At 39.6% G+C, this 27,044-nt stretch overlaps 6 protein-coding genes across 9 annotated transcripts; 4 read left to right on the top strand and 2 right to left on the bottom strand.

Moving 5' to 3' along the window:
- The first annotated feature begins 497 nt into the window (after positions 1-497).
- On the top strand, positions 498-5,245 carry LOC149407125 (uncharacterized). Of its 3 annotated transcripts, none has more exons than XM_089611279.1 (9): positions 498-873; positions 1,542-1,585; positions 1,858-1,978; positions 2,061-2,148; positions 2,525-3,193; positions 3,296-3,539; positions 4,002-4,094; positions 4,185-4,544; positions 4,627-5,245. In XM_089611279.1, the coding sequence occupies exons 1-9, from the start codon at positions 702-704 to the stop codon at positions 4,933-4,935; spliced, it is 2,100 nt and encodes a 699-aa protein (XP_089467405.1). In that variant the 5' UTR covers positions 498-701; the 3' UTR covers positions 4,936-5,245. The 3 variants fall into 3 exon arrangements, with proteins under 3 accessions (XP_089467405.1, XP_089467398.1, XP_089467392.1); XM_089611272.1 differs by having other exon boundaries at positions 3,945-4,094; positions 4,630-5,245; XM_089611266.1 differs by having other exon boundaries at positions 3,945-4,094.
- Positions 5,246-5,681: 436 nt separating this feature from the next.
- Positions 5,682-6,428, top strand: LOC149407124 (AT-hook motif nuclear-localized protein 16-like). Its single transcript, XM_089618778.1, has one exon. It carries the CDS (start codon positions 5,682-5,684, stop codon positions 6,426-6,428), a length of 747 nt encoding a protein of 248 aa, XP_089474904.1.
- Positions 6,326-8,256, bottom strand: LOC149407123 (Pentatricopeptide repeat (PPR-like) superfamily protein). The gene has a single exon (XM_089611290.1). The coding sequence runs from the start codon at positions 8,141-8,143 to the stop codon at positions 6,590-6,592; it is 1,554 nt and encodes a 517-aa protein (XP_089467416.1). The 5' UTR covers positions 8,144-8,256; the 3' UTR covers positions 6,326-6,589.
- A 752-nt stretch (positions 8,257-9,008) lies between these two features.
- Positions 9,009-11,465, top strand: LOC149407122 (secretion-regulating guanine nucleotide exchange factor). 2 transcript variants are annotated; one of them, XM_089611252.1, is made up of 3 exons: positions 9,009-9,105; positions 9,490-10,567; positions 11,378-11,465. In XM_089611252.1, exon 2 carries the CDS (start codon positions 9,492-9,494, stop codon positions 10,527-10,529), a length of 1,038 nt encoding a protein of 345 aa, XP_089467378.1. In that variant the 5' UTR covers positions 9,009-9,105; positions 9,490-9,491; the 3' UTR covers positions 10,530-10,567; positions 11,378-11,465. The 2 variants fall into 2 exon arrangements, with proteins under 2 accessions (XP_089467378.1, XP_089467371.1); XM_089611245.1 differs by lacking the exon at positions 11,378-11,465 and having other exon boundaries at positions 9,490-11,323.
- Positions 11,337-13,620, top strand: CYP704B1 (cytochrome P450, family 704, subfamily B, polypeptide 1). The gene is made up of 6 exons (XM_089611235.1): positions 11,337-11,597; positions 11,683-11,898; positions 11,979-12,275; positions 12,364-12,750; positions 13,049-13,249; positions 13,343-13,620. The coding sequence occupies exons 1-6, from the start codon at positions 11,337-11,339 to the stop codon at positions 13,523-13,525; spliced, it is 1,545 nt and encodes a 514-aa protein (XP_089467361.1). The 3' UTR covers positions 13,526-13,620.
- A 10,007-nt stretch (positions 13,621-23,627) lies between these two features.
- Positions 23,628-25,699, bottom strand: PDF1 (protodermal factor 1). Its single transcript, XM_089611227.1, has 3 exons — positions 25,498-25,699; positions 24,827-25,148; positions 23,628-24,325 (listed from the first exon to the last, which is right to left on the bottom strand). Exons 1-3 carry the CDS (start codon positions 25,589-25,591, stop codon positions 24,007-24,009), a joined length of 735 nt encoding a protein of 244 aa, XP_089467353.1. The 5' UTR covers positions 25,592-25,699; the 3' UTR covers positions 23,628-24,006.
- Between the last annotated feature and the right edge of the window lie 1,345 nt (positions 25,700-27,044).

Genomic DNA, 27,044 nt, shown 5'->3' with positions numbered 1-27,044 from the left:
TTGACAATCAACCTAAAATTTCAGGATAAACATGTAAATTCACCATATACCTCTCGCTTCTTCTAAATACATTCTTTACAACATTTTTTTTTAAAAAGTAGAGATTTTACGTGTAGTAGTGTATTCAAATTTCCTTTTAAGAGTTAATATGTTGGCCACGAAGCCAGCCGATTTTTTTTAATATTTTCTTTTTTAGTATTCACCTCGAGAAGTTACTGGAATTTTTAAATTGTTTTTGAGAAGTTACTGGATTTCTTTTCGGACAATCTGATCAAAGCAACGAAAATTGAATAAAAATAAATAAAATTTAACCCCACGATTTTTCTAAATCTAATCTTACAGCGAATCTCGCACCCACGACCAAACCGCGCGTTTGAATTCAACGTGTCAAGCGATCAGCATCGCTGTGAGAGTAATCACGTAACAGCCAGTACAATTAGCAGCCAAAAAGCGATTATCAACTTACTCAAAATTTGTTTTCCTTTTTTTTTATTCGCTTGTGTGTATAAAAGTGTGAGTTTGGGCGACACAGAGAGGGAAAGGGTTTTGTGGTGTTTGGCGATCGGCGAAAGGAGAGAACAAGAAAAACAAGAGAAAAACTTGGAGCGAGATTACTGAGCCGCGATTTTTGAAAGCAAAGAGGGAACGAGAAAGTGAAGGAAGATAGTTTATTCTCCGCTGTGAGGAACAAGAAAGCAGAAATGGGAAGTGAGAGCAAGGGTTTATCGCCATCGTCGTCCTGGTCTCCGGCGATAAAGAAAATCATTAGGAATCTGAAGGAGGTTGTGGATTCTCCGGAGCATGAGATCTACGACGTTCTCGTCGAGTGCGACATGAACCCTGACGAGGCCGTTCAGAGACTTCTGTCTCAAGGTTTGCCTTTTTTTTGTTGGTTCATCTTTGTGATTTAGGGTTCTTGGTTTCTGTGTTGCGGATATGGTCGAATGTAGAGAGGTTTTGAAATGTAGTTGAAGAATTGTTTTCCTTGGTCGAAGAACGTTCCTTTTATTTGTTTTTGTCCTATGGTAGTTTTAAGGTTTCCTTTCTTTCTTTTTTTAGTTTATGTTTGTGATTTAGGGTTCTTGGTTTTTGTGTTGCGAATACGGAAGGAATGTAGAGAGATTGTCTAATGTAGTTAAAGAATCGTTCTCTGTTGATTTAAGAACGTTTTTATTTATTTATTTATTATATTTGGGTCCTCTGGAAGGTTGATTTTGGGCACTCTTTCTTGGTTTTTGGTTTCTACGATTTGTGTTTTCTTTTCTGGCTTTCTTCATTAGATTTTGTGATCGAATTTTTGGGGTTCGAGGAAATTTGACTCGGAGTAGTAAGAAATGATTATACTTTAATATGCTGATTTCTAACACCAGTTTTTATTCTATTATTTATACTGGTGTTACATGTTTATTGCCTGCTATTCAAGTCTGCCCAAATAGTGTTCTTTCCTTGATTTTATTTTTCTGTCTTTCTTTCTTTGAAAAAAAAATATTTATGCGAAACAATTGTGTCATCTGTTGAACTATTGATCTTGCATTGTGCAGATAAGTTTCACGAAGTGAAAAGCAAACGCGAAAGAAGAAAAGAGGTACATTCTAAGAAACTGTTCTGTTATCTTATCCGCTCACAATTTTCGCCGAGTCTGGATCTTTATTTAATATTGAGTTGTGATTATAAGGAAAACAATGATATTTTTAGCCAATACCTGATTGATGCATAGATCACGAAGAGTTACGTCGTTCCCATCTTCACTGATTGAACGACCTCAAATTTGATTTCCAAGAAGCCTCATAAATGTTAAAAGATTTTAGTACCTAGACTTATATTTAATCAATACTACATTTACCTTTGGAAATTTAGATGAAGGAGACGCAGGACTCGAGGCCTCGTGTGACTTACAATGGTTCATCAGCACGAGGAAGCCGAAGTGCTAGTGAGCGAAGTACTGGATGGACGGAATCTATTCAACCGAGTTTCGACGGTATGTCGATAGTAATAAGAAGCTACACCCAAAGGCTTTCCTTTTTACGCGTATCTTAGTTTGGTTTGGTTTTTCTGTGTAGAGAGCGGTAATTATGCACCGGTCCCGTCATTGCCAGTCCCTCACTTGGCTTCTCGTGTAGGAGAATCTTCAAGCCAGCAACCTCAAAGGTTCGTTCTGCAATCAACCTCAAAGGTGTTTTGTGTAAATATTACAATTAGTAAGGACAGGAAGGCGCTTTGTGCCGATTCTCTGCTGTCCTATTTTATTGTAAATTATTTAAAATTTTAATGGCAGAACTAAAGTATTATGATTAAACAGAAAGCCTATGACTGCTAGGAACTCTAGGGTTCCGGGACATGAGTATAGTTTGTAACGCATGAATTATACGAGTATATTGTTTCGTAAAAATAAAAATTATGAATGAAGAACCGCATTCTGGTTAATCGGAAGGATTTATGCTATCTTGTTTGTTTCGTCATCTGTTTTTATACGATTATCTGGATGATCTTTTTCACTTAAGAAATCTCTTAATATTGGCTGCAGTTCTTCATCAAATATGGAAGCCTCAAGCGCTTGGCCAGTCACAAGCACTGAAAATCCTTCGATGGCTGACATTGTCAGGATGGGCAGGCTTCCTACGAGAGGGTCACAGATTTCATCCGATTCTTATTCCCACACCCATCAAAATAAAACTAACGTATCAGGGACGACCGAGTCAGACAATGCTGTTCTCCAGAAGTCCTGTCTCGATGAACGGACAGTGGTTGAACAGTGGACTGCGACGGGCCTAGAGGACTCTGTTGTCTCCGATGCAGACAAGTACTCAAACAGCGAGGGGCCTATACTCTCTGAAAACAGAGAGGGGAATTTTGACAATGGACAGAAAGATGGAAGTCACCCTGAAGGTGCATCTCATTCCGATCATTCAGAACCCGATGCTGTATCGAATTCTTCTGATCTGGGACATGCTGCGGTGTTGAGCAACGAGGTCGGAGCGAAATTGGAGTGGATAAATACAGGGGATGAGAAAGAGAACGACTGTGGGGTTACCCTTCCGAGTCATCTGCAAGCATTAGTGGCCGATTGCTCGCATTTGAATTTGAGCTTCGGTACATTCAGATCGGGGAACACTTCTACATCAACTTCTGGATTACCTTCTGATCAGTTGAAAGATACCCAAGAAACCTCTACAACTGTAGATGCGTCATCAATGTATGATGCTTTGTGTCATATCCTGTGTGTGTATGTGTGTTCATATATATATATATATATATATATTAACTTGGTGATGTATATTCTTTGTTTGGTACACAGGAATGCAGGACATGCTAGCGTGGAGGAACCCCTTGAATCATTGTATGATACTCGTAGAGATGGTCTCAATTATAACTTATCTGAAGAGGCGAAGGAGGGTGTCTCTCAGGAACCCTTTGGCAGTGAGTACATCAGACCGGCTTTGCATGACTCTATCGTCGATAAGATCGGACACTCGAGTGCTGAGCTATCTTTCCCAAGGACAGACCCGGTGGTTGAAAATCAGTCCATCAAGAGTCAACTGGTATGTTGGGAATGACAGATTTAGTTCTAGTTCCTTTTTGCATGCTTGCAATGTATAGATATTGATCTGTCGATTATTTTCAGTTCATTGTAGTTAGGCTTCTAAGTGTATAAAATTAGCAGAATTAGAAAAGTATAATTCTGTCAGCTATTTTCGTTAAGTTCGTTATATACCCTTTGGTCATGGCATTTTTTTGTTAATATCATTAATACATAAGTGATCTTTTCTTTTTTACTTGTTAGGATATTAGTCTATTAGTGTTCCTGCATAATGATGTTCTTGTTTAATAAAAAGGATATTAGTCTACTAGTGTTCTTGTTAGATCTTATTTCTCTCAACTTCTTTCTGGAACTCCAGTAGCTTGGAAAATTTTATAATCTTACTTTTTTTCTTGTTACCTTACAGAATACTTATGTTGAGTACGAGTCTCAGCCCAGCGATGAATTAATGTCAAATCTCCAGGCGCTACGTGTATCCGAGAGTCTCCAATCTCAGTATCTTTCAAGTCAGTCAATGGCCACAAGACATGGCAGTACTTCGTCATCCTTTTCAGAGGTTAGCCACATATCGATCTTTCACGCTGAATATATAATGCTATATGCGTGGTTCAATCCCTCACGCTGAATTCGATTTTGTGTTATGAAGGCGATTCAGGATAGGCACCCAGCGGGACGTGGCGTCTTCTCTGCAGCTAACAATCAGTACCGAACCCCGAATGAATCGAAGCACTTGTTCGAACAGCCGGGCAACGACCCCTACTCGTCTCTGTCTCGGAGCTACCCGCAGTTTGCCTCAGCGTTCCAACAGCTTCCAGGGCGCGGCCTCCAAGGCGCGAACAGGTTTCCCGGCGCATATGGAAACTCCGGCAATGCCCTCGGAAACTATTCCCCCTATAGCTCACCACCTACAATGGTTTCTAACAGAGGCTTGAGCGGTGTCGGTGTTGGTGGGTACCAACCTCAGTTATCGTACCCCGACAGAGACCTATATACATCTCTTCAACAGGTTAGAGACTCGTAATAGAAGATCAACCCAGTAAGTCCCTTTAATTCTTTCTCATTTATACCGAATTTTTTCGTTGTTAAAGCAGAATGGTAGCTCGTCGACATGGAATCAAGGGTCGCTTCACCGACCCCAAGCGTACGCTGAAGAACTGTCTGCGTACTACAATCTGCTTCAGAGCCAACAGCAACAGGGAAACCAGCTTCCGTTGCAGTATCAAGTTGGTTCGGGATATTCTGGTGGTCGTCAGCAATCCCAAGTAGACGCGTCTCGGGATCATCAGCATCACCATCGTTACCAGCAGCAGCAGCAGCAACGCTTTGGCGGGTCGGGGGTCGATGCTGCTCGAAGCGACCTTATGTCTCGCCGGTTTTGGGAGCGGGAGCAACGCTAATTGGTTTCTGTGATTTTGATTTGTGAATCATCCTTTTTTTTGTGGGATTTCTAGCCGGTTTAGTGGGGGGTTTTAATTTTTACTTTTTTTTTTTTGGTTCCCTTTTTTGCTTCTGAGTGTTTGGCTCTGTCCAATTGTACATACTCAGGAATAGTAGTGTCATGTTGGGTACCCCAATTTTTGTAACCTTCTTTAACTTGATATTTGGGGCATGATTTTGACTTTAGAGATACAGCTTTCTGACTTGAAATTTTTCTTAGTGAAGAAAGCGTTTTAGAGTTTCAATATATAATACTGATTTTGATTGGAAGGCGATTCCATGCTGTTATTTCTTCTCTCGCAGTTATTTCTTCTTCAGCTAGTGCGTTCCACTTTTAGTAATAGACTTTTGGGAGTATGAATGTTATTCACGAAACAGAACTGATTTGAGGTGGGTGACATGACATGAAAAGCTTAAAATAATCCCAAATGTGGTCTCTCTCACTCGTGTTGTTCGCATTTTGGGATCTGTTGGGAAAGACAATTGACATGGGAGATTCAGGTTGAAAGTAGGCAATGAGAGTGCTACGGAGGATCTTATTAAACAATTGGATTCGGTACCACTTAACCATCTCCTAATTCCTAATTCATCTCTCATCAATAATTTTATTAACCTTAATCCTAGTATATATACGCTTACTCATTATCATCGATGACAATCATAAAACACAGTTCACACACAATCACTCTTCCTCGAAAAAAAAAAAATGGCAGGTGGTGTTGAGCAAGCAGTGGGGTCGAAAGCGGGCGTGGAATCGCTGGTCCTCCCTCGGGAGGCGGTGCGGCGGCCGCGGGGGAGGCCGGCGGGGTCGAAGAACAAGCCGAAGCCGCCGGTGATCGTGACCCGCGACAGCGCGAACGCGCTGCGGGCCCACGCGATGGAGGTGGGGCCCGGGTGCGACGTGGCGGAGAGCCTGGGGCGGTTCGCGCGGCGGCGGCAGCGCGGGATGTGCGTCATGAGCGGCACCGGCTGCGTCACCAACGTGGCCCTCCGCCAGCCGGGGGGAGGCATCGTCACTCTCCACGGCCGCTTCGACATCCTCTCCCTCCTCGGCTCCATCCTCCCCCCTCCCGCCCCGCCCGCCATCACCGGCCTCACCGTCTACCTCGCCGGGCCCCAGGGCCAGGTCGTCGGAGGCGGCGTCGTGGGCCCGCTCGTCGCCGCCGGGCCCGTCGTCGTCGTCGCCGCCTCCTTCATGAACGCCACCTTCGACCGCCTCCCGCTGGACGACGACGACGACGACCTCGACCCCGGGATGCTGACTCAGCAGCACCAGAGCCACTACCAGAACGGGCCCGCCGGAGGAGGGCGGTTCCACCACCACCACCACGCGCTGGAGGCGCCGGAGATGTACGGGATGATGCCTCAGAACCTCCTCACCAACGGCGGGAACATGCTGCCGGAGATCTACTCGTCTTGGCCTCCCTGCCGCCCCTTGTCCAAGACTCAATAAAATAAAATTAAAAAAGCATGTCATATTCATATGTATCCAGTTTTATTATTTCATTGCAATTCAATTGTGTGATTTTTCTGAATTATATATATGAAAAAAATTTCCTTTTTTTAATTTTAATTTTATTTCGCGCTGATGAATATCATTTTTCTTTATTTATTTTACTCGCTCAGTAGCGAGTAAATGTCTCTGGCTCGAGGATGGGTCCTTCCGAGGGCCACGAACTCGTGGACCTCTCCGCCCACCTCGATGGAGCTGCACCCCGGGTCTTTCGCGACCCCTGTCTCTCTCATCCGAGCCCGGCGCCCCACGGCGTCGGCGAACCGGGTCGACCCGGCGTACGCGTTCGAGAGGAGCACGTGGGCCGAGCTCTCGCGCGGGTCCAGCTCCGCCACCCGACCCGCGGCCCGCTCGGCCCTCTCCACGTCGCCGTGCCTCTCGCAGGCCGAGAGCAACGACCCCCACGCGATCGCGTCCGGCTCGACCGGCATCGCCGAGATCAGCCTCTCCGCCTCCGCCAGAAGCCCCGCCCGCCCCAGAACGTCCGCCACGCAGGTGTAATGCCGCACCGTCGGCTCGATCCGGTGCTTCTCGGAGGTCATCGCCGAGAGGTACCCCCGAGCCTCGTCCACCATCCCGGCGTGGCGGCAGGCCGTGAGGACCGCGAGGAAGCTCACCTCGTCCGGGGACTCGAGCCGAGAGAAGAGCTCGATCGCTTCCCTCTCTCGCCCGTTCGTCGCGAGCCCCGCGATCATCGCGTTCCAGCACGAGAGGGGTGGCGGGTTCTTCTTCGAGGCCGATGATGACTCGAACGCCCGGAGAGCCTTGTCGACGCACCCGCATTTTCCGTACATGTCGACGATCGCGGTGACCACGATGGGGTTCGGCTCGAGCCCGCTTCTCTCGATGTATCCGTGGACCCACTCGCCTTGCTGGATCGCTCCGAGCCCGCCGCACGCGTTCAGCAAACTCACCATCGTGAACTCGCTCGGCTCGATTCTCCGCGCCTGCATTTCCCCGAAAAGATCCAGAGCTTCGTCGAGCTTCCCGTTCCTCACGCACCCGCTGATCACGGAGTTCCAAGACACCGAGTTCCTCTCCGGCGCGGCCTCAAACATCATCCGAGCCTCCTCGAACTCCCCGGACTTGGAATACGCCATGATCATAGAGTTCCACCCCACAACATCCCGTTCAGGACTTTCGTCGAACACCTGGCGCGCCTCACGCGCGAGCCCGCAACTACCGTACATATTCAACAAGCTGTTCCTCACAAACTCGTCCCGTCGGAGGCCCAGCTTAACGATCCGCCCGTGGAGCTGGGACCCACAACGGCGGTTTCCGAGCCTCGCACAGGCCTTGAAGACGGAAGGGTAGGTGAGTCTCTGAGGCTCGGCCGAAGAGCAAAGCAGCATGCGGAGGAAGAGAGAGAGGGCTTTCTCGGGGTCGGAGCTGTTGGAGAAGGCTCTGATGAGCGTGTTCCAGGCGAAGGAGTTGGGGTTTGTGATGCGAGCGAAGACGGCGTGGGCGTAGCTGGGGTCGCCGCGGCGAGGGGAGGCGGAGAAGGCGAGGACTCGGGTGGATGCGATGGGGTTGTTGATGAGCCCGGTTTTGATGAGTTGGGCGTGTATCTTTCGGAGGTCTGACATGTTTGAGCATTGGTTTTCGAGCATTGAGAGGTACGGGTTGTCGGAGATGAACGTGGCTATGGAGCCCATTTTGTGAGACCGTGTGAATGGGAGAAAGAGAAGATGCTCTGGTTTTGAGCTTGTGATCGGGTTTCATGATAAGAAAATATCTACGTGCGTGGCTTTTGTTCCGCGCTTCCTTTAGCAACAACGGAATAGAGAACCAACTCACGACGACAAGGAATTGTGTAGTATCGTCGTTTTTTTATAAAAAAAAATTTATTAACACTTTTTTCTTATGTATAGAAGGTAAATTTTTTTTATAAAGAATTTTTTTTCGTTTAATTTTAAAAAGAGAAAATTACGAAAACAGCGGATTTTGATTGCTACTTTATATAAAAAAAAGTTTTTATTTTTATTTTTATTTTATTTTTTTTTATAATATTTCAAAAATGACGCATTTTACTTTTTTAGGACTAACATTCTCTTATTCAATGTGCTCAATATACATACCAAGTCTACAAATTAGCATTTTTTAATTAATTAATTTATTTTTTTAGCTTCTAATTTACATTTCTGGTTCCATCCGTAGATTTCTGACTCCATCCCCTAGATATCAATATCTCTATTTAAAATCAAACTAGACCATTTTTTGTAAAACCGGATTCTCAACTATTCGATTCAATTTTTAATAAATCAAATAAAATTATATCAGAAAAATTGAAGAAAACCGATATTTTTATGGGATCACAAAATTTTAATATGATACTTTGAGAATTAAGATTGAAAAATTAATTTGTTAAAAAGAAATGTATGACTTGAAGTAACGTAAATAAGTACGTCATTCTTTTACCAGTCTTGCGGTGAGGTTCGTCGTTTTACTGACGCGTGTCGTTCTCCGATAATCTTTGTCGTCGTTTTATTTTACTCATCAGCCTCTCTGACTGTTGACTCTGTTCTCGCTTCCGAATTCCGGTATCTTGAATCTTGATCTCTGGTCTTTCGTCCCAAATCGGATCTACGAGTTTCGCCCTCTTCTCATTCGTTTGGAGGTAATTATTTTCCAGTTCCAGACAACTCATTTCACTTAATTCATGTCCCAAACGCTCGGTCTTTGAGACAAGTTTTTGGCATCTTTAATGGAGAGAGTGTCGGAATCAAATCGCAGATGCGATTTTGAGTTTGCAAATAATGTAACTGAGATACAATAAGATGGTCCATAAACTACGACGTTTCCTTTCTTTGCTTCACAGTTCAGTTATATTACTGTACCAATTAAAAAAGAAATTCAGGTTACTTTGCCGCTGAAATGATTACAATGTAGTATGAAATTGGATTTAATTGAAAAAGATTCATTTCATACAATATCTGGCCACTTGATTTTCCATTCTACAGAAAAAAATTGATCTGAGAATCTTGTTAATCTATGGTGGCAGTTATGTGGAATCACGGAACCAGATCAATGGCGTCTAGAAACCGCAGGCTTCAAGTTGTGGTTGGTTGCGCCGCTTTGTTTCCTCTCCTTTTGGTGTATCAATTTTGGAACAAGGCTGAACCGCCGCGTTTCACTTCCTCGAATCTCCAGACCCAAAAGTGGAACAGCTTTGACTCGGTGGTTCAGATGAGACCCACAACAGAGCTCCGAAACGGCACAGACGTCATTTGGCAGATACCCGACTCGCCAAAAGCCGTCCTTTTTCTTGCCCACGGCTGCGATGGCAAAGCCGTGAATTTCTGGGACAAGTCTCCGGAGTGTCCGAATTGCGTGGGTTTGCCTGAAGAGAGACTGATCGCTTTGCACGCCCTGGCTCGGAGATTCGCCGTCGTTTCCGTATCGAGCAAAGGGCGGTGCTGGTCTTTCGGGGACGAGGTGGCGATAGTGAAAGACGTCGTGAATTGGTGGGTTGAGAAGCAGAGGCTCGAGAAGCTTCCTCTCGTGGCTCTGGGAGCTTCCTCCGGCGGCTACTTCGTCTCAGTCCTCGCCGAGAAGGTCGAGTTCTCGAGCATCGCGATCATGATCGCCGAAGGGAAGTTCGACCTCATCGACGTGAGGGAAAACTACCCGCCGACTCTCTTCGTTCACATGCCGAAAGACGTTCCGAGGCGGATAATGATCACTCAGTACATGGCTGTTCTGAGAAGCAAAGGCGTCCATGTCTCCGAGCTCCAGTGCAAGGAGTTTCCTTTGTCTCCGGAGTTTTTTTCCGATAGAATCCCCGGTCTCGATCGGCCGGTTTCTGTCAAGCTGTTCGAGCTCTTCCGACGCAAAGGCTTTGTTGATGATAATGGGTACATGAGAAACGACGGGCGAAGAACGCGGTGGAGAGAGGCGGTCAGAGAGGATAAAACTATTCTTCTCGACGAGCGTTTGGAACATCCCGTTCAGGAGGAAATGAATCTTGCATTTGCACTCCATGAAATGACTAGTGTTTACACCGATGAGATCTTCAAGTGGTTCGAATCTCATATGAGCTGACCGATTATGCCCAATTCACCCTCATCTCTCGTGTAAAGGTTTGTTTTCGGGACTAGTGTGAGGAAACTAATATACTCATATGCCATATGTCACTTGCAGATGCCAGATAGCAGTAGATCAACATGTAAGGCTGAAATCCAAGCCGTTCTTTTACGTTAAGAAAAACTACACATTGACTGTAATTGTTTACCATTTTAAGTGACTGAAGAGCCTCTTATCCTATGCTAATTTTGACCCTGCTCAGACTCTGTTCTCTCTATTGTCAGTTGAAAATATATATTGCAAGCATCTGAAACCAGAAGACACTGTGCAATCTTTTTTTAATATTATTTATTATTATATAGTGTAGGTTCTATATATTTGGTTCATAAAAAGGGGATGTCTACCTATAACTGACATTTTCTTTGGGCATCAGGTACAGATGGAACTTTGTGTGATTATAGTTGAAACCCCGTTATAGACCAAATTATTCGATTTTTTTATCTTCTCGAAAATGATACAAATAAGTTATCTCAAGGATGATTAGGTTAGAAGCATGGAAATAGTGAATAATATATTTAATTTGTCCTACAACACACAAAGATTGTTGGCAATGGTATATCTAATTTATAGTTGATCATAAAATAAGCTCTTCTAAAATCACTTCATCTTTGCAATATTATATAAACAATTCCAGCTTACTTAACCTTCTCAGCAAGTGAGACACAGATTTTTTCATCATTTTATTTTTGTTTAGAAGAAATGAAAGCTGAGAATAATGTTTTATTGGACTACTTGTTCCATGGTGGATCGTACGGAGGAGTTTCTATGGTGGCTTGCGCTTTTCTAACATGGATTCTCATCCACAGATGGTCTCAGAGGAATGAGAAAGGTCCCAAAACATGGCCTTTGGTTGGAGCTGTGTTTGAACAGCTTTATAACTTTGACCGAATGCACGATTGGCTTGTCAACTATCTATCCAAGTCGAACTCTGTTGTCGTTCCAATGCCCTTCACAACTTACACGTATATCGCCGATCCTGCAAATGTCGAACACGTCCTCAAGACTAATTTTTCTAATTACCCCAAGGTACTATACTCATGATCGTAAGTTTCGATACTCTGTTTAACACCTTTTCAATTGACGATAACCTTGTTTTTTTTTCTTTGTTCAGGGTGAGACGTACCGTTCGTACATGGAAGTACTTCTTGGAAATGGGATTTTTAATGTAGACGGAGAGCTGTGGCGAAAACAAAGGAAGACTGCTAGTTTTGAGTTTGCTTCCAAGAACTTGAGGGATTTCAGTACAATAGTCTTTAGAGAATATAGCCAAAAGCTTCATGGTATCCTTAGTCGAGCTTCTTTCCAAGGTCAAGCAATTGATATGCAGGTATGACCGATAAATATGCCGAAAATCCCCTCCATAGCTTTTAAATTAAGGTGGGGCTTTATATGCAATTTAATGTGCAGGAATTGCTAATGAGGTTGACTTTAGACTCGATTTGCAAAGTTGGATTTGGTGTAGAGATCGGAACTCTGGCTCCGCATCTTCCTGAAAATAGTTTTGCTCAAGCTTTCGACACCGCAAACATCATCGTGACACTTCGATTCATCGATCCAATGTGGAGAATCAAGAGATTCCTCAATGTGGGATCGGAAGCGTTGCTCGGTAAAAGCATTAAAGTTATTGACGATTTTACGTATTCGGTCATTCGTAAACGGAAAGCAGAGATAAAAGAAGCTAACCAGAGCGTCAAAGATAACAAGGTAAAGCTAACTGAAAATCTCTTGCGGCTTATATATAGAGCTGATAACAGTTTTAATTCATCATCTGAATAACCATTTCCACGACTAGATGAAGCACGACATATTGTCAAGGTTCATCGAGTTAGGCGAAGACCCGGAAAACAATTTGACAGACAAAAGCCTGAGAGACATCGTGCTCAACTTTGTGATTGCCGGCCGAGATACGACAGCGACAACTCTTTCGTGGGCAATTTATATGATAATGACACACCCCCATGTAGCGGAGAGGCTCTACTCGGAGCTCAAGACTCTCGAAGAAGACCAAGCAAAGGAAGAGAATGTCTCGTTGCTTCAACATGACTCGGAGGACCCTGGTTCATTCAACGAAAGAGTCAAGCAATTTTCCGGTCTCATGACTTACGACTCTTTGGGGAAGCTATACTATTTGCACGCCGTCATAACAGAGACGCTGCGTTTGTACCCCGCAGTCCCCCAGGTAAATTCTACAAAAACTTCTATAAAAGTAGATTCAAACGGAGTATTATTTACTCGTCTTCTAGTATAAAAGGTGACTAGAGAGTCGCTAGTGATTAAGATTTTGCAAAAGGTATTGGTATTCTAATGGTATCCGGGAGACTGATTCACCTCTCGAATTGCTTAAAATTATCATCCTTGATTGTTCCTATTTCCTTCTCAACACATATAAAAGGTCTCTCGAGCAATTTATATAGAGGAACAGTCGTCATGATTTTTATGATGAACATACGGGGTTGTTTCGATGTATAAATACGTAGGACCCGAAGGGAATTTTGGAAGATGACGTTTTGCCGGACGGGACGAGAGTGAAAGCGGGAGGTATGGTGACTTACGTCCCGTATTCGATGGGAAGAATGGAGTACAACTGGGGCCCGGATGCGGCCTCTTTCAAACCCGAGAGGTGGCTCAAAGACGGCTTCTTCCAAAACGCATCCCCTTTCAAGTTCACCGCTTTTCAGGTTCTTCTTCTTCTTCTTCAGCTTTTGATCCGACTAACTTTCACCACGCAACTGTCTTTGATGGTTTTTTTTTTTTTTTGTTTTTTTTGGCAGGCTGGGCCGAGGATATGCCTCGGAAAAGACTCGGCGTACCTGCAAATGAAAATGGCGCTGGCTATTTTGTGTAGATTTTACGAGTTCTCTTTGGTCCCGGGTCACTCGGTGGAGTATCGTATGATGACTATTCTCTCAATGGCTCATGGCTTGAAGGTCACTGTGGCCAGGCGCTCTTCTTAACTACCCTTGCTTATATAATAATTATTATTGTTGATTTTTATTTACCTTGTGTACTGTCCTTTAGCCAATAATGTTAATAAAAATGTTTTAAAATCGACTCTGCCGAATTTGGTTCATCATTGTTCTTAGTATTAGCCCAACTATGATTGCTCTTTTCTGCTGTGACCGTCCCGGATCAAAATTTTTGATATAAACGCGGAGAAGCGATATTAAAATATGCGAAGCTAAAGTCAATATCATCACATCTTAATTATGAGAGAGGCTAATGAGAAAGACAAGGTTTTGATGGGATAGTTTGCTTTGGGAATTTCCTTTTGGGATAATTTATTTGGTGGAAAAATTAAGTCACCAAAATAGAGTTTTGGTGTTATCACTAGAGAATCTGGACTTCATTTATAGAGTTTAGAAGTTTTCTTTTGGAGAGAGCATACAAATATCTCAGCTGCAATGATTTCAAACCGTATATGTTGGTGGGTGGTTAGGGTTTTTCAACCTGCCCCATCCGTCATTAAAATTAAAATTTAGGAAAATAATGCTTATATAGTATCAATACTTTGAGTTGTTTTTCTTCTCAAAAAAATACTTTGACTTGTTTATCTTTCCTAGATCGATACGATTGTTTCTAATAAAATTTTTACTTTCGTGAACTTGGTATCTCCACTTTGATTAGTCCCTTGGAATTTTAGTGTCGAATATGTACATGATATTCTAACTAATTTATTTTGCTATACTACTGATGGTTGCCGATTTATGTTTTTATTGACACACTTAATTTCTGAACTTACTTCTGTAACTGGAACTATATGGTTTATCTAGTGCAATATGTCACACATAAAATACACAAACAATGTGTGTGACACGATGCATAAGGAATACAAAATGTATAAATAATGTGCACCTAAAATAAAGGCAAAAAATATTATCTCGGTTCGGTTTGGTATAGTGCCACCTAAATCAGCCCAATGAATTTTTTTTATTTATCTAACAATAATTAGTCAATAGTTCACGCCAGTCTTATCCGAATGATCACCAATTAGAACCATTTTCTTATAAATAACTGTGCATTTCAACTTATTCTCTCACCAAATTTAAGATTGGAAAATGACACATATATACCTTGTGTTTTAGTAAAATATCGAGTTTAACCTTTGATTTTAAAAAATGTCGAGATCATACTATCTGTTTAACTAAAATGACAAAATTATACAATGAAATAGACAACAGTGCCACAAATCTTCTTTTTATTGACTTTTCATTGACGTTGACTATAATATTTATATGTAAACACCAATTATCTTTATCATTCGCGTCATATATGTAATTTATTTAAAAACTAAAAAATAAACAATAATCTCTTAATCGTGAATAACGCAAAAAGAGGCAAAAAAGTAAAAATCGACAGTTGATAGTCATCAAAATTACAGATTCGAACAGAGAACCCATGATTCAGAGTTGCAATTCGAACACAGAATGAAGTCATCTCTTTGGAGATATGAATTTAATTATTTAATTTCAATTTAAGGCTATTTTTATTTCAAAATTGAAAATTTGAAAGTTAGGATACTGTTTTGGATTTGATTATGTTTTTTCTTATATAAGAGTTAATATCAATGAAAGAGAGATTTGTGACACTATTATCCATTTCAGGGTATAATTTCGTCATTTTAGTTAAACAAAAGGTACGATCTCGACATTTTTTAAAACCAAAGGTTAAAATCGACATTTCACTAAAACATAGGGTATAAATGTGTTATTTTCTCATGGATCCTATCATTTCCTACTAAAACACTCACCCTAATATTTGTTACTATTAATAGTAATAGTCCGCGAACAGACACTCACGTTTTACGAATTTGATCTCTGTCATTCACAAAATAGTGGGAAGAACAATCAGAGATGAACACATAAACTCACATAACAGTTTTTCACTTTTCAGATCTCACGCTCGAAAACAAACAATATATAAAGAAAGCTCTAAGGACATACGATCTTTTTTATAGTACTAGTTTGTAAGCTGTGCCCGTGGCACAGCTTTGGTTTTATTTAGTATTATAAATGATGGAATTTTGTGATCTGATTTCATATTCTCTGAAATTTCCTAGTAGATTGAACCAGCTAATTTACTAAGAAAGTACAAGAAAAGTTTGACAGTTCAGTATTTCCTTAGACATTCGGACACAGAGATGACATGTGCAAAAATATAGACAAAACATTTTAATTTAATTAGGGATTATTATCTCTATTACCTCACCATCAGTTCGTCAGCTCATCTCACCATCAGTTCGTCAGCTCGTTTCACCATCAGTTTGTCAGCTCGTCTCACCATCATCACGTCAGCTCGTCTTACCATCATCACGTTAGCTCATCTCATCATCAGTTCGTCAGCTCATCTCACCATCAATAACTATCCAAGTGACGGGCCTCTTCGAACTGTGCAATCCAAGCTCGATTTCTTCATCATACCAAATCAAGCTTGAGGGGGAGTGTAGAAAATCAGTTCGTCAACTAGTCTCAGTTAGTAGCTCGTCTCACCATCAGTTCGTCAGCTCGTCTCACCATCATCACGTCAGCTCGTCTCACCATCAATTCGTCAGCTCGTCTCACCATCAGCATGTCAGCTCGTCTCACCACCAGTTCGTCAGCTCGTCTCACCATCATCACGTCAGCTCGTCTCACCATCATCACGTCAGCTCATCTCACCATCAATTCGTCAGCTCGTCTCACCATCATCACGTCAGCTCGTCTCATCATCAGTTCGTCAGCTCGTCTCACCATCAGTTCGTCAGCTCATCTCACCATCAGTTCGTCAGCTAGTCTCAGTTCGTCAGCTCGTCTCACCATCAGTTGGTCAGCTCGTCTCAGCATCAGTTCGTCAGCTCGTCTCACCATCAGTTGGTCAGCTCGTCTCAGCATCAGTACGTCAGCTCGTCTCATGATGGGAATTTTCTTAACTAAAGAAAAATTCTACACGACGCAAGCGAACATGTCGTCAAGTAATAGAGTGCAAAAGCACGGATATCGATCCCACAAGGACTCTAGACTATTTCCGAAGCAAACTCACTAGCTTTCTTTTTCGAGTTATGGAAATGAAAAATGGGGGTTTTTGATTGGTTTGAGAACAAGATGAAATGTAAACAAAAGTGAAAACAATACTTAAACACAAGTTAAAAGGAAGGGGTATGATTTCGTTATTTCATCGAGTCGGTCGGTCTTGGTACGATTCTAAACTCGGGTTTAGAGTTGTAAAATTTAGTCTCAATCCCTCTTAGAACATTCACTAATCTCTCTCGAGTCTTTAGGAATCTAGCTACGTGTCGAACTTACACCTCTCGGTTTGGGTCCTACTAAAACACAAAACCGCATTTAGCCCGGGATTTCAATCAACTACATCTACCCCCTAGTCTTTCTATAGCTCTACGAAGGTTAATGATGGGACGGGTAGAGCTCACTCGTTTATTACCTCTCGGTTTCTAAACTCGTCTAAGGTTCACTAATTAGTTAGCTACTCTAATTAGCGTTAACACACAACCCATACCCATAATATTTCACTCTCAACTCAACCATGAAGCACAAAATCTAATCTAAAGGTTTGACCAACCAACTCAATTACTTAACTACATCGCACCCCTAAATCTACTTAGCTACTCATGATTAAGAATAAACAAAGTAAAATTGAAATAAGTAAAAGAAGTAAAATAATAACGAAACAAGACATTGAATGCTAATCTCAACAACCAAATAAATATATCATTAAACTCAAGCACTACTTCAATATTCCACTTAGATAAACAATAAATTTATCACAATACTCAATGCTCAAATGATAAAGGTAATCAACAAAAACTCAAGTTCGTCAGCTCGTCTCACCATCATCACGTCAGCTCGTCTCATCATCAGTTCGTCAACTCATCTCACCATCAGTTCGTCAGCTCATCTCACCATCAGTTCGTCAGCTCGTCTCACCATCATCACGTCAGCTCGTCTCACCATCATCACGTCAGCTCGTCTCACCATCAGTTCGTCAACTCATCTCAGTTCGTCAGCTCGTCTCACTATCATCACGTCAGCTCGTCTCACCATCATCACGTCAGCTCGTCTCACCATCAATTCGTCAGCTTGTCTCACCATCAGCACGTCAGCTCGTCTCACCATCATCACGTCAGCTCGTCTCACCATCATCACGTCAGCTCGTCTCACCATCATCACGTCAGCTCGTCTCATCATCAGTTCGTCAACTCATCTCACCATCAGTTCGTCAGCTTATCTCACCATCAACGACTATCCAAGTGACGAGCCTCTTCGAACCGTGCAATCCAAGCTCGATTTCTTCATCATACCAAATCAAGCTTGAGGGGGTGTAGAAAATCAGTTCGTCAGCTAGTCTCAGTTCATCAGCTCGTCTCACCATCAGTTGGTCAGCTTGTCTCATCATCAGTTCGTCAGCTCGTCTCACCATCATCACTTCAGCTCGTCTCATCATCAGTTCATCAACTCATCTCACCGTCAGTTCGTCAGCTCGTCTCACCATCAGTTCGTCAGCTCGTCTCACCATTATCACGTCAGCTCGTCTCATCATCAGTTCGTCAACTCATCTCACCATCAGTTCATCAGCTCATCTCACCATCAGTTCGTCAGCTCGTCTCACCATCATCACGCCAGCTCGTCTCACCATCATCACGTCAGCTCGTCTCACCATCAGTTCGTCAACGCGTCTCAGTTCGTCAGCTCGTCTCGCCATCACCACGTCAGCTCGTCATCATCACAATTTGCAAAATAAAGAAAAATGAAAGAGACGTTGACACGTGGCAAGAGCACAAAACTTTGGCAAAATACGTTGACACGTGTGAAAGAGACGTTGACATGTGACAAGAGCACAAAACTTTGGCAAAATGAAAGAAACGTTGACACGTGGCAAGATCACAAAGCTTTGACCATCCGCTCTTTTAAGGTATGTATAGGATTGACCAACTTGATGTTTCTTTGGGATTTTCAAACGAGGCGGTTAAATAATATTTAATCGTAGACGAAATAAAATCAGCACTTACTATAAAAAAAGGCACTTACCCAAAAGATTAGATCATGTGGAATTTGGTCAAAGCGACAAAAATACCTCAACTTATAACAAGAAATAATATCTTGCGCAATTTTACTTTGAATAAAAATAAATCAACAACAACTCCGTTTCTTTTATAAGAAAAAATAAATTAACAACAACGTAATAACAGTAACAATGATTAAGTTTGTATAACTAAATTACAATCTCTAAATAGAGTCTATAAAAGACGTATTTATAATATAACACCGCTCACAAGTCACAACCACTCATGCTGTCAAAAAATCAGTTTATCTTACTGAATTATTGGACAGCTATGAGTGGGAACTGTAAGAAATTGTTAAAAAATCGTTAGAACCGCATACTAACTGCTCAACCTATCAATTCACTGGAAAGAAGAAAGATTGTATCAAAATAGTTAATATATGTTGAGTAGTCATTTTATTGTATGACAAGTGGTATGTATATGCTTAACTTTTACTTCCTTATTTAGAAATTTTGGCGCAAATAATCCTCAACTTTTCATGATAGTGACGTTTTGGTTTCTAAACTTTTTTTTTTGGAAGCATTTTGGTCCTTAACCTATTGATTTTGTAGTATTTTGATCCTTTTTCAAAAAGTGATAATTTTTTTTTTTTATAAAATTCAACACCAAATCAACTTAAAACATATTTACAAACTAAAATAACTTGTTTATAATTTTAAAAAGTTTAAAAAAGTAACATATATAATGTTATAAAAATCAAATATTGTATAATTTTTTTAGTGCTTTTAGGATCAAAATATGATGTAATAACTTTATTTTGTAAAATTAACAATTTAATTTAGTATATAAACATGTTTTAAGTTTATAAAGTATATAATTTCATAAATTAAATATATATTTTTTTTAAAAAGGATCAAAATACTATAAAATAAGTAGGTTAGAGACCAAAATGCTTCAAAAAATAGAGTTTAAGGACTAAAATGTCACTATCATAAAAGATTAGGGACTATTTGATCAAAAGAGATAGATATACAGGTTGTGTGGGCTTTCGCATTTATTTGATCTTAATGAACCTGACTAACCTAACAGGGTCTCTCTCTCCCTCTCTCTCCAACCAACACAACATAGAAATTGAATGATGTGTGAGCTTTATTGTCACAACAGCTGTGGTGTATAATCATGCTGATAGGGTTGAGTTTTTGCATGCCACTGTTCAGTCAACCACACCACAGTTGTAGCATATATTCTACAATATATGCCCACATGTGCTTCTTCCTATTGGTTGGTTTCATAATCAATGTACACATATACATTTATAAAATATCTATTCATAATCTTCTGATTGGCGCGTTGACTGCTAGTGCTACTTAATAAGCAGAGATAATATATCTATAAAATCTAATGAGGACCAAGGTTACTCGTAATATAACATAGAAGTATGTTTTCGCATGCTTGTAATTTTTGAACATCATTACATCATCCTTGTTTAGGCATTGTGATGTTATTTTGTCCTCATCCTCGTCTGAAATGACCACGTTCCATTATTATAGACTCCATATCTTCTGCAAATACCAGTGGTATATATAAATGTACTACAGACCTTTCTGAGGATCGATCAGGAAAGAGTAACGAAGACTGGTAAAAGTCCTTGCTATTCTTATTATTCCAGCAAAGACAAGTCTTTGAGATATGTTTGAAACAAATTAAAATTTTAAATTGTGAAACTTGAATATGTGCCAACCACCAATTTCTACTTACCTAAATTCAGTATTACTAATACTGGTCAATGCCTAGTAAACAATCAAATTAAATGAACTAAGCGAGTAATGAAATAGTTATACAACTAGTGGTTTGAATAGTTAAATGAACAACTAAGTACTTAAACAAGATCAATTAAGCAAACAAAACAAATACAAAACAATAAAAAGTCACATAGATTTATAAATTTTATTCAACAAAACACCACCTCAAATGACTGATACGTGCGTTTATGAAAAATAAAGCACTAATAATCAACCAGAGATACAAGGACTCAGATTTGCAAACTCTCTCTCAAACTGTTGTATTCTCCGATACTCCAATGAGTTGCAATCTAAGATCCCGATATGAGACTCACTCTGTTTTTCACTCAATCCTCTCCCGAAGATTGTTTCAGCGTAGAAACACAAACAAACAAATATTACTCACCAAACTATGCACAAATAAAGCACAACATTAGCAAGCAATTTCTTGAACCAGTTGTCGACGAAGATCTCTAAGATAGAGAGAGTGGCTCTAGAATAAGTTGGCCTGTGAGACTAAAATCCAAAGCAATGCGTAAAAAAAACACTAGACGAATTTTAATTAGGTCAGCAAGAATATATTATGCAAATCTGTTCGATCAAGAAACTAAATTCGATCATATCTCTCCAAAAATATCTAAACTGAAGAAAAAAAAAATATTTTCAATTATACTCGTGCGTGAAGAACAAGTGAGTTAAGTGATATGATGTCTTGAACAACTTGTTGCAAAACGTCTTAAACAATTTGCACAATTTTTCCAAACTCAAATCACGTCACAGAGGAAAAAAAGAGAGGATAATAATCGGTTACATTTGTGACTATTTGTTTATTTATTTCTAATGTTTAATGAGTTTTTCATAACTTTTTTTAATATACAAAAATTGTGCAAGGGATTTATAAAACTTATTTATTTTGTTTTGTTTTTCTTTTCTGTAAATTTGTAACGAGCTCAAGATGATTCGGTATAAATCAACATGAGAGAGAGAGAGAGAGAGAGAGAGAGTAAAAAATTCTGTTTCATTGACTGTTTAACTAACTGATTAATGAATTTGTTATCAGTGATATTAATACATTGGTATGGAATTATCTCCACTGTCCATCTTCAACTAACTCTACATCTACGATTTACATCTAATAATTTGTTAGCCCAATTGGTTTTGTCTCCATATTGAGATTGTCACCGAATTGGATTATCAATTCTACACATCTTATACTATATGTATGATTTGTCTTGCATAAATTACCCAATCCGATAGTTGGACAACTATCCCTTTCCAACACGTTTAGTAATTTTTAAAAAATAAAAACAAATTATATACTCGTCATTAGTGGGAAAAGAACTGTTTTAAAAAAAATAAAAACAAATTATATACGCGTCATTAGTGGGAAAAGAACTGGATGACCAACTCTCTCAATTCAAGGAGAATATTATCCTTCGTGAGAAATTGGTTTTCTTAATAATATTTAGAAAGAAAAAAGTGTCACATACATATTATTAACTATAATGAAAATTATGGTAAAAGAAATAATACAAATATTTTTTAAACAGCGAAAAAAACTATATAAAATCAATAATATAATATATCTTGAATTCAACACGTTATACTCGAGCATATTACAACTCTACAATAAAGCGTATGATATTTCTATTAAGCTACTTTCTTAAATAACCATAAATTCTTATTTTCTTAATTACTACATGCATTTATTGCTACTGTACAATGAAAAATACGACCATAATAAGAAGAATTGCTTTGCATATATGGGGTTCACAAACCGCGTCACTTTAAATTGCTTGGGTCATAGCTTGACATCTACTCATTTATATCACCATGACTTTAACTTTCTCTCTCTAGGTCATGTCCGCATATTTGGAGTTGGATATATCATTAGTTCCAAATATATGCGTAAAAGATAACAACTTCTTACCAGAATTAAATATTTGTGGCAAAAGTTGGAGCATAATAAAAAAAAATATTATGACCAAAAGATTTGGTCACAGCTAATTAGATTAAAATTTGTAAGAAACCCTAATAATGGAGGAAGCAAAATATTGCAACTGATAATAACTTTATATATATATATATATATATATATATATATATATATACACACACACACACACACACATCAATTTTAGTTTGATTAAATGTTTCTCTTTTATAACGCACATTGATAAAAAAAAAGGTATATTTTTGTAGCCAGCCTTTAATTACTCAGGTGTATATGCCAAGGTTACCAAGCCATCCTTTTTTCCTTTTACAAGCCAAAAGTTCCATGTCACTTTTCATGTGCCCGTCTAAAGCTCCAGTCTTATTCTGATATTGTCCTCACAAATATGAGAGTACAATGATGTAGTTTTGAATTATTTGGTTTTATATTTACGTTTCACCAATGGTATAATTGCTTGAAAAATGACATCATATAGAATTCGAGTTAGTGTGTAACGGGTAACGATGCAGCATGATAAACCGTTAACGTTAGAAAATGACAACAGTATATATGTATTCAATTGTCACCCTATTAACACAAAATGAGTATTTTCGTATGATGATTTTCATTGTCCCAAAAACATCAAATATATCTTAGAACAATCATCATGACAAAGACTCACGCGTAACAAATTAAAAGCAAACGTATCCAAAGCTAACCACAGTGATATTTCTAGAACATATCGCTTATATAGCTGCCTCATGTGAACCACAAACGTTATATACATGTTACGTATTGGTAAGGAAATTATATACATATATATGGATATATGTATTCCGAAAGTGGCATCCTGATTTTTTGAATGATGATGGGAAATGAGATCTAACTATATGCAATGATTCCACATATATACATGATATGATACGCGACATGGACCACTAGATGGGCACATTAGATTTCCCGGCTTGATCTGTTCATGTATCTTTGCCCTTGTATCGTCTTTAACTAATTTTGTGTCTATTTCCTTTATTAGCTCTCTTAGTTACGCTTCACTTTCAATTAAAGTTTTGTCACGCTTTTCAAATACAGGAAAAAAAAAAATATCATACGAAAACAAACAAATAAACGTCGACGATCATTAATAAGCTAGGGCTTTCATTTATGAAGAATACACCTGTCACACTGACATAATATTTAATAACCTCCATCTATGTATATCTTACACATGGCCATGTTTATTATGTATATAATACACTACGCGCAGTTGGCGTGACAAAAGTTAGAGCCCAAACAAAAGAACATGTTTTTAATTTACTTCAAAAGATTACTGAGTAATACATATAACAAAATAAGAATAAGAACAATTTCACTCATTAAATAATCCATACAATAATGTAACCTGCGCTTTAATACTTGATCATGAATAAGGTGCAACCCTCGTGAATAACAATGATAATTTATAACAACATCAATAATAACAAAGAGTCTATTTTGTAGTAGTGGCTGTAGGAAAAAAAAAAACAAACAAAGAAAAAAATGATAGAAAAGAGGAAGAAGCACATATTAATAATTATAATTGGAGAAAACCCTAACTCGAAACATATAATTAATTAAAGTTTTAACCACAACAATGACACAAGCACGCATGGAGAAGAGAAGAGAAGAACATTGATAAAGTGACCACATGCTATACCATAACAATAATAATACTAATAATAATAATAATCACTAGTGCTTGGCCTCATTGGCGAGCCTGAAGAGGTTGGCCTGGATTGAGGCGGTCTTGTCGGAAGGGAGGGCGGCGACGAAGGAGTCGCGGACTTGCTTGGCGGAGAGGGAGAAGTGGTGGTCCACCATCGAGTTCAGGAGAGCCGCCGTGGCTTGACGGCACAGCTCGGAATAAGCGTCGGTGCGAGTGTTTGTCAGAACGTCTTTCAGGCTCGTGCCTGACCCCATCCCCGGCACGTTGGGAACCCCAAAAGCGTTCCCAACGGTGCCGAACCATCCCAGCACTCCCCAGATCAGCTGCGGATGGTTCCTCCAGTAACTGCGCGCGTGTTTAATTTGAAAAGTATGTGTTATGAGTTTCTTGTCCAACACATTACCACTCATTTAATTGTTCATCTACCACTTTTTTCTTGGATTTGATTTTTTTTTTAATTTGTACAAGTATTGGACATAACTGCATAATGTTAATTAAGTAAAAAATAGTGGTCCATGAACGATTATAATAAATGTTGGATAGTAAATTAGTTGTGATTTGAGCTTTCATACACGATTATAATCATAATTTGAAGGGGAAAAAAAAAAACCTTTGCTACCTTTTTGCTATATATCTAGCCAGTAATAGATTTTATTTTGGGTGAAAAAAATAGAAACTTGGTTTATAGCTTATGGACTTAAAGGTAATATCTTAAAAAAACAATATACGTATGCTATATACAATAACACACTTTTTTTTTAGCTCAAATTCAGAGTCCAAAGATAAAAAAAGGTAGAGACTAAACCCTAATAGCATAAAGAAAGAAAGATTTAGAAGGAAACTTACGTGCAAGTGAAGGGAGGAGTGTTGGGGTCAGGAACGAACGGAGTGGGAACGGACGGCGTGGGAACGGACGGAGTGGGAACTGACGGAGTGGGAACATACGGAGTGGGAACTGACGGCGTCGGGACTGACGGAGTAGGAACTGACGGAGTGGGAACATACGGCGTGGGAGTAGGGGAGGGGTGAGAAGTGCCGCCGTGGCCGGATGACGGCGTTGGGCAGTCCTTCGGGGTCGAGGGAGTGCTTCCGCCGCCGCTGCCGTGAGATGGGGTCGGCGTTGACGGAGTGCTCGGTGGGCTGTGGTGCCCGTGCCCGTGGTGATGACCTGTCCAAAAATAAAAAATAATTTAATATAATCGTCTACTTCCCCACTAGACATAAGTTTTTTTTTCTTTAGTATTTATCAGATTTTATCATAAAATTTCAAAAGAAGAAAAAGAGTGTGTGTATGCATGTATCTATGCACTTTTCTTGGACGTAGAGATATAGATTTGACTGGCTAAATAGCATTCTCTCTTTTCTGCCTGGTTTGACCTAGTACTAGTATAATTAATTATCTCTTTTTTAATTTGAAATGATGTGACTAAGAACAGAAAAGCTTATCATATTCACAGATATATATATATATATATATATATAGAGAGAGAGAGAGAGAGAGAGAGAGAGAGAGAGACCGTAGTAGGTCTTCTGATCGTCATTGGTAGCAGAGGCCAAGCTGAGGGAGAGCAAAGCAGCGAGGAAAGCGAAGAGCATAAGAGAGCGAGACATTGTTCCTCTCTTCTTCTTCTTCTTCTTCTATTCTGCTAATTAGAGCACCGAGTAAAGAGAGAGATAAGGGATTGTTGTGGTGAGAGTGTGATTGTCAGGAAGAGAAAAGCGGTGAATATATAGAAAGGAAGAGAGTGAAGTAAATACAAGCAGGTGAAGGAGTATGTGGTTAGGTGAGGTCTTTCAGACCGCATTTATTCTCGTATTTACTTGCTCAACCCTCTCTTGTCTCATTACTCCATATACCTAGTTTTGTATATTTTGTTTTGCTGCTCATTATATTACTCCAAATACGATTTATACATCAAACGAGAACGTCCCTCTCCCCCTCTCTCTCTCTATATATTTTAAATTGTTTGCATAAAATATTATATTTGGAGCTTATATATATAACAGTTTTTTTAGTTAGGGTTAATGAAAAAAAAAGTTAAAAGGAGAGTTATTGAGTACTTAGACAATTTAACTATGCTAAAACATGAGATTTTATAGCAGTATTTTTCCAAGGCATGCAGATTTATCAACACATAACGTCCATAGTGCTAACATGCTTTATATATATTGCCCGTTAAAGCAGGAGGTAGATACCGAAGAGAACTTGATGAGTAGTTCTCTCTCTCTCTCTCTCTCTCTCTCTCTCTAGTGGTAGACAGGACTTATATACCTCATGAGCTGGCATTTTGTTGTCAGGCAAGTTAATAATATTGAGTCGCAGTTTGTTCTCCACCGAAATATATACAGAGAATTGATTTTATTTAATAAAAGGGGGTTACCAAGCTTCTCTCCAACCAAATTTTCCGCTTAATTTCCATTAAATGAATTTCTTTCGCCGACTAGTTTGTGTAAGTACTATCGATCATGGTTTGTCACATTCTTGACCAAATTAAAATATGACTTTATGTATATCTTAGCAATTTCATTACCATGTACTAAGCTATAACATGTTATGTTTGATCGAGTTATATCCATAATTATTATATGGTGCGATGTTGGGAAATCAAATTTAAAATTAAGATAAAAAGGAGCAATGACTCGCTCTTCCCATAAAGAAGAAGAAGAAGAAGAAAAAAAAATTAAACAGAAAACAAGTTGATTGTGGAACATTATATTTAGAAAAGAACAACCTGTTGATTTTGACAGGTGTGAGCTGCGAAGAATCCGACAATGACCAATTTGACCTTTGTACGATGCCAACAAGCTTAACAAATTTTAGTCCAACTCTCTATCAATTAGCCCTATTGCACACTTTTATTATGTCCCTTCTTAATATTTCTTTTGCATTTAAAACCTATGTTATGGTCCCCTTTTCATAATTATAGATTTTATCATAACCTTAGAGAATATTGTATTCATATATATATATATATATATATATATATATATATATATTATTGACGTGGCTTTATTATCAGGAATTTTCTTTTTAACAAGAAACGAGTTGTAATTGTATTCTGTT

This window comes from Urtica dioica, chromosome 1 (genome assembly GCF_054948205.1).
Source record: "Urtica dioica subsp. dioica isolate 48M chromosome 1, U.dioica_male_clone48M_v1_H2, whole genome shotgun sequence".
In the NCBI taxonomy this organism is placed as follows: domain Eukaryota; kingdom Viridiplantae; phylum Streptophyta; class Magnoliopsida; order Rosales; family Urticaceae; genus Urtica; species Urtica dioica.
This window is presented reverse-complemented; position numbering and strand designations above follow the sequence as displayed.